The sequence below is a fragment of the Orycteropus afer genome, unplaced genomic scaffold, assembly GCF_000298275.1.
Source record: "Orycteropus afer afer isolate SDZICR_OR568_19922 unplaced genomic scaffold, OryAfe1.0 scaffold00130, whole genome shotgun sequence".
Classification (NCBI taxonomy): Eukaryota; Metazoa; Chordata; class Mammalia; order Tubulidentata; family Orycteropodidae; genus Orycteropus; species Orycteropus afer.
In genome coordinates this window covers 6,060,480-6,066,906 of record NW_006921717.1, presented here as the reverse complement: position 1 = coordinate 6,066,906, position 6,427 = coordinate 6,060,480, and the positions used below count along the sequence as shown (strand labels likewise).

General features: G+C 41.6%; 1 protein-coding gene across 1 annotated transcript in view; it reads right to left on the bottom strand.

Moving 5' to 3' along the window:
- Positions 1–5,731, bottom strand: part of LOC103200354 (steroid transmembrane transporter SLC22A24-like) — a 40,135-nt gene extending 34,404 nt beyond the window's left edge. The window contains exons 1-2 of the mRNA XM_007944853.1: positions 5,333–5,731; positions 4,390–4,493 (exon numbers count right to left, since the gene is read on the bottom strand). Of these exons, the coding sequence (XP_007943044.1) occupies positions 4,390–4,493; positions 5,333–5,731 (503 nt within the window). The remainder of the gene's footprint in view (positions 1–4,389; positions 4,494–5,332) is intronic.
- Between the last annotated feature and the right edge of the window lie 696 nt (positions 5,732–6,427).

Genomic DNA, 6,427 nt, shown 5'->3' with positions numbered 1-6,427 from the left:
AAAAAAAAAAAGTTTATGTCGTAAAACCCCACTAAAAAGATCGTAAAGGCTGGGACATGTAACCCTAGATAATGAGCCAGGGGGGAAGATCTTTGATAGCATACATGTAAACATGAGTTATTAGAAAGCACAGGCTAAGAAAGGTCAGAGAAAAGAGTATTAGGGGCAGAAACAATTGCAAATGCTCTCAGTGGAAACTGGCTTGATGCTTTGAGGACTAGATGGGAACAAGGGGATGGTAGTAGGAGTGCAGTGCAGTGAGTTACTTGGTATGGCTTTTCTAGCCGTAGTCTTTGTAACTCCCACCAGATTACTGGGTGGGACCATGCAAATAAGGTGTGTAGAACTCTGATGCTGGGATTGGTTAGTTTTGTCACATTGCTGGGCTTAAAATGAGCTCTCTTAGAGGCAGAAGGGAGATCCCACTGCCATCAAGAGAGAAGAGCTGAAGTTGAAGTAGAGTGTGTCCTTGGACCTGAGATCCCTGCACTGGACCTCCTTGGCAGAGATGCCCAGCAAGGAGAGAGACACTTGGAGGAGAGAGGCACCTGGCAGAGAGACGGTCATAGTGGAACCAATAGGCATGAGAGAGAGTGGTGGGGTTACCTGGTCTACGGAACAAGAAAGGCAGAAGCCAGGCCAAGAGGCTTAGGGCCAGAGAGGAGTGCCTGAGGTCATAGCAGAGGGGAGACATTCCTGATCAAAGAATTGTATCCTGAGCATGTCCTGCACCTGAATTGTAGCCTCTTACTTCCCTAATAAACCCCATAATCGTAAGTATTGTCTGTACGTTCTGTGTGGCCATTGCAATGAATTATTGAACCTGGCAGAGAAGGAGTGAGTGCTGTGGGAGGGATGGCTGGTGTCAGAATTGGCAAAAGGCTGGAGGGTGGTGGCACATCTGGCCTTATAGGAATAAGCCTTGGGCTGCTGATGGTGATACTGTCTTCCTCTTGTGAAGTTAGAGGTGAGAAGATGCTGTCTCCATGTGCTTTTTGGAATCGGTAAGAAAAGGGTGAAGTGGCTAGATCTGGAGCCTGGAAGGGCATGACAAGAAACTTGGGTTTAATTCTAAGTGTAATGGACTACCATCAGAGTGTCACCAGGGTCCTGGTGGAGGAAAGAGGAAGTTAACATGTGAGAAGGCACAGATCACCTCAATACGTGAATAAACCACATAATATCAGCAACAGTTAAACACACATCCTCAAAGGTTTTCTAGCAGAAACAAGGAGACCATTTGTCAGAAATATAGTGTGAGAGGGTCCTTCATTGGATAGGGGTTGAACTTCATAACTTCTAAAGTTCCTTTCCTAATTTAAGATCTGATAGGGTCATTTACAAATCTAAGTCATGGGAAGATTGGAACCAATCCTCTTAGAAGTGATATCCTGGCCACCACTATCACCTCCCACGAATCCAACTTCCTAACTATGATAGTTGGAGCTGTGTGTCAACTTGGCTGGACCACAATTCTGTGTGGTTTAAGCAGTTGTGACATGGTTATTCCCTTGATGGGATTAGATGTATATGTTTTGAGCAGCCAATCTGTTGAAAGGGAGTTTCCCTAGGGGTGTGGCCTGCTTCCAGTATATTTATGGACATCCTGGGAAAAGAGACTTTTCTGTGGATCAGGATTCTGTTGTGCTGCGTACAACTGTCCATGAAGGAACAATCCACCATTCGACCTGGAGATCTTGGCTTCGTCATTCGTTGGAGTCAACAGTCAGTATACTGCCTGCTTACCTTGAGCTCATCAGTCCCTGCAGCTGCATGAGTCTGGAAAAGCCTCCAGCTTGATGTTTGATCCAAGAACTTTGAACTTGGAAGCTTCTATAAGTGTGTGAGCTATTTTCCTAAGATAAATTTCTCTTTCTCTCTCTCTGTAAACTTTACTGGTTTTGTTTCTCTAGAGAACCCAATCTAACACACTAATCTAACTTCTGCCTCTCCCACGTTGTGATCTCTTTCTCTCTTACAAAAAGCTTTATTGAAGTTAAAATACGTAAAAGTGCTCATGTCAAAAGTGTGAAGTTTTATTAATTTTTACAGAATTAATTTGACCAGAACCGAGATCAAAAATAGAACACAGCTACAACACAGGAAGTGCATCTACTGCCCCCTCCTAGTCACTGTTTCCACCAAAGATCATCATCATGATGACTCAGAACAGCATAGATTATTCAACTGCTTTTCACCTTTATGGAGGGAAAAAAAAACAACCCACAATTCTTCAATACATATTTGTTGTCAGACATTTCTCTCTCATTATAATGTTGCTGAGATTCTTCCATTTTGTTGCATGTAACAATAATTTGCTCTTTTTCATTACTTCATATAAATCTATTCTATGAATAGACCACAATTTATTTATGTCATTTATTGTTGTTGGGCATTAAGGTTATTTTTACTTCGGATCTGCTATGAATAGTAGAGCATAAGCTTTTAAAAATGATGAATCTAAAAATGCAAAGTTTAATTCTAATGATCCATGCTCATCTCCTATACCTCTTCTGTCTATTCAGGCTTCCTCAAAACTTCTTTATCTACAAGTGTTTGTTAACCTGTCATGTTCCTTGAATTAGTAGTACAGAGCCTTGTGTCTGAAGATTAGGCAGAATAAATGATCTGACTCCAAAAATCTGTATAATATTTTACTGTAATAAGTCCAGAAGTCACAATTTTCAGGGGTACTACTAGATGATATTGGACTAGGGAATATTTAGGGCCTTTGAAAGTTCAGAGCATCATGAGTGTACCCTTAGTACCCTCATGGGTGACATGCTTGGGAGATAGCAATGGTGTGTTGCTTGTTCCAGAAGGAGCTTTTCCAGGAAATGGGGAGTCCCATACTTTTCCATCCCCCAAGAAATGTCAACCTATGTCTTTACCATTATTATATTATGCGTTTACAAAAATCACTTGTTAAAGCCATTTAATCAGTATGAGCATCCAGTTACAACTGTAATTTCTTAGAACGATGACCACTCATCACATACATTGCAGCCATTGAAATGATTACCAGTCTGAAGGTGTTCTTAATGATTCAGCTTATAAGGCCTGAGTGGTTCAGAACAGGGTCAAGATCTGTGGTGCACTGAATTACTTGATATGGCTCTTTTCACCATGATCTTTGTGTGACTCCCACCATCTGATTGGGTGGAACAATGCAAATGGAAGGTGCTTATGCCCCCCCCCAAGGGATTGGATAGCTTTTCAATAATGTAAATAAGGTACATGGCACCCTTGTGTGGGTGGGGCCAAGGAAATAGGTGTATGGAACTCTAATGTGGGGATTAGTCAGTTTTGCCATTTTGCTAGGCTTAAAATGAGCTCTCCCAGAGGCAGAAAAGGGATATCTGACTACTATAAAGACAGAGAAGAGCCAGGAGTGTAGTGTGTCCTTGGGCCAGAGATCCCTGCACTGAGAGGACGGCAGAGAGATGGCAGAGGTAGCAGAACTGAGAGATGGGCATGAGACAGAGCAGTGGCCTTATTGGCTCATGGAGCAAAAAAGCTGAGTGCCTTTGGGCAAGAGGCTTGCTGGTGGAGTGAGGTGCACCTAGGAGCCCTACTGGCAGAGCTAAAGAAGGTTTATAACACTTGCCTGAGCAGAGCAGAAGCCAGGCTGAGAGGCCAAGAGTGAAAGAGAGGCACACCTACGGGCAAGGCAGAGGGAGGCTGTCCTGGTTGAAGAATTGTATCCTGAGTGTTTCTGAACTTGAATTGTAACCTGTTGCTTAACTAATAAACCCCACCATGAGTATTGTCTGTGAGTTTTGTGTGGCCTTTGCAACGAATTATTGAACTCAGCAGAGAAGTAGTGAGTACCATGAGAGGGATGGTTGATATCAGAATTGGTAAAAAGGTTGGAGGGTGGTGGCATGGCTGACTTTCAGGAATCAGCCTTTGGCTGATGCTACTGATGGTGATTCTTAGTCCCTCTCATGAAGTTAAGGGAGATCAGAGGACGCCACTCCCGTGGACCTCTTGCAAGGTCCAAAACCTTATTTCACATATTTGTGCTTTCAAACGTGTGGTACTTTATGCCTTAAAACCCCTTTCCGTACCTGCAACAAACTAACTTGTACTCTAAACCTCATGTTCTGGAATCTACCCTGGAGATCTTTTCCTTAAATTTCTGAATGTGTTTTACATGTCCTTTCTTCACATATAATGTGGTATGTTGTGTGCTTCATACAGCATGCCCCATTTTAATTTCTAGTTGATGTATCAAGTACTCTTGTTAGGTTCCAGCTCCCTGGAGATGGAGCTTAGTACCTACTACAGTGAAAAACACATGGTTAGAGCTCAGTGAAGATTTGTTAAACTGATTGGTGGATGTTATTAATTGATGAACACCCCAGACGAAATGGAAGTAACACTCACCTATCTGAGAAATGGCCATAAATGAGTCCTCCCAGCAGTCCCCCAACCATGAACACAAACTGAGCCACTGATTTGAACGACTGAAATTCACATACCAGGTCCCACTGGAAAAGAAGGAAAGCAGCAAAGCAGAGCTTAATAGGAGATTAAAACCCATCAGTGGAAACTAACAATGAACTCCTACACGTGAATAGGAGGTTCTCTGTTACATTGGCCTTGACTTGTATCTAGTTCCATTGCCAGGTAGTCTCCCCTGGTAGCCTACACTCTAAATTTACTGAATTTATTTCAGTCCTTCAAATGCAGCTGCTATCTCCCATTCATAACATTCCAACAATCTGTATCCATATGTCTAGATATCCTTATCCATTCTTGTTAGACCACCACTACATTTATTGCACTGTCTTACATAACATCCTCAATGTCTCTTTCTCAAATATAACTTTCTTTAGGAAACCTTCCCTGACTTGGTAGTTAACATTAGTGTCATGCCTGGGTCTTCTTTTCAAATCCTTGATCACACACTGAATTACTCAAGGAGCTTTTAAAAATTCTGATGTTTAGACCCTATGCCTAAAGATTTTTATTTAATTGGCCTTTGGAGTGTAGTTTGGATGTCAGTTTACAATCAAGGTGGAGAATCACTAACCAAGCATAGCATTTGCCATACAGCATTTCAATTACATTTTCTGAAAAACATTACGTCTTTCTTACTAGATTTAAATATTTATGATATCAGGGTTCATGTTTATATGTTCAATTCATTGTCCTCAAAATCAATAACTGATATAGAGTAAATAAGAAATTAATATCTGCTGAAAGAATGAAGACAGAGCTAACTACAGTACTCACCTAGGGAATAAATGCTTGACACATGATCAGTCTTCATGTTAACTCCAAGCACCCCAATCCAATAAGCAAAAAATATGAATGGGGCCCTTACCTCAGTCACAATAGTGGAAGGAAATGTACTTCGATCATATACCCAGCCATCCATACAGGGCTCCGTGTTCATTTCACTCATGTTGGGAAAGGTCCCATTCAGGTTAAGGAGCTGCCACTGGGGGTGGAGGAAACGGCGACACTTCTCTGGTCTCATGTTTGAGTCCAGTGGGATGGAGATTCTCAAGAGGGCATCAGGGCTGAGGATCACAGTGTCATTTGCAGATAGAGTGTCATTGTCGAGGATGTGGACCCAGCAGCGATGATCAGGGATGACAGCAATGAAGTTTTCCAAAAGAACTTGAGGGTACATTACTGCTATAGAGACAAGAAAGAAAACCATCTCACGAATCTGGAATCTCCCTACACCAACTTGATCCAGGAGCTCCTCAAAGGCCATCGAGGCTGGATGAGTAGATCCCCCAAGAAAGGAACAAAGTCTTTATGAGATAAGTTCAAGGGGGAAAATATTGCCTGTTATTAAGTCAATGTTCACCTTGATGCTATTTTCTCCTCAAAGGCTCTCACCTCACCACCATGAAAGGGCATTAAAAAGAGTTTTCCCAAGTCCTTCTGGGATCAGGCAGGCAGACAGCTTCAATAAAGACACAGACATAAACATCTGGAAAGCAGACTTCCAAATGTACACTACTAAACCTGCTTAAAGGACTTCCACGTAAATGATCCTGATCTTATAGCCTTTTAAGAAGTCACCGATGAACTTTTAGGCAGACATACTCTCCACACAAATCAAAATACACCTGTTCAATGATCTGTCATTCTCTTCAGAAAAGGGAAGTTTGGAGACTCAAAGGTGAAGTGCTTTGTGATTTTCCTGTGTAAAAAACAGATAGCAGGGCTTTTATTAGTTAGGATAGAATTTTGCTTAGAAGAGTTAATGAAATCCTGAGTTAAAGCAAAGTGGAATGTTGAGTATAAACACTAACTTTTGGTAAATCAATGTTTACCACACTTCTGGTGATTTTTTTTTTTTTTTTTTTGTGATTTGGGTGAAGATTTACAGAGCAAATTCACTTTCCATACAGCAGTTCACATATACTTTGTCTCATGTCATTGACCACAGTTTACCACAATA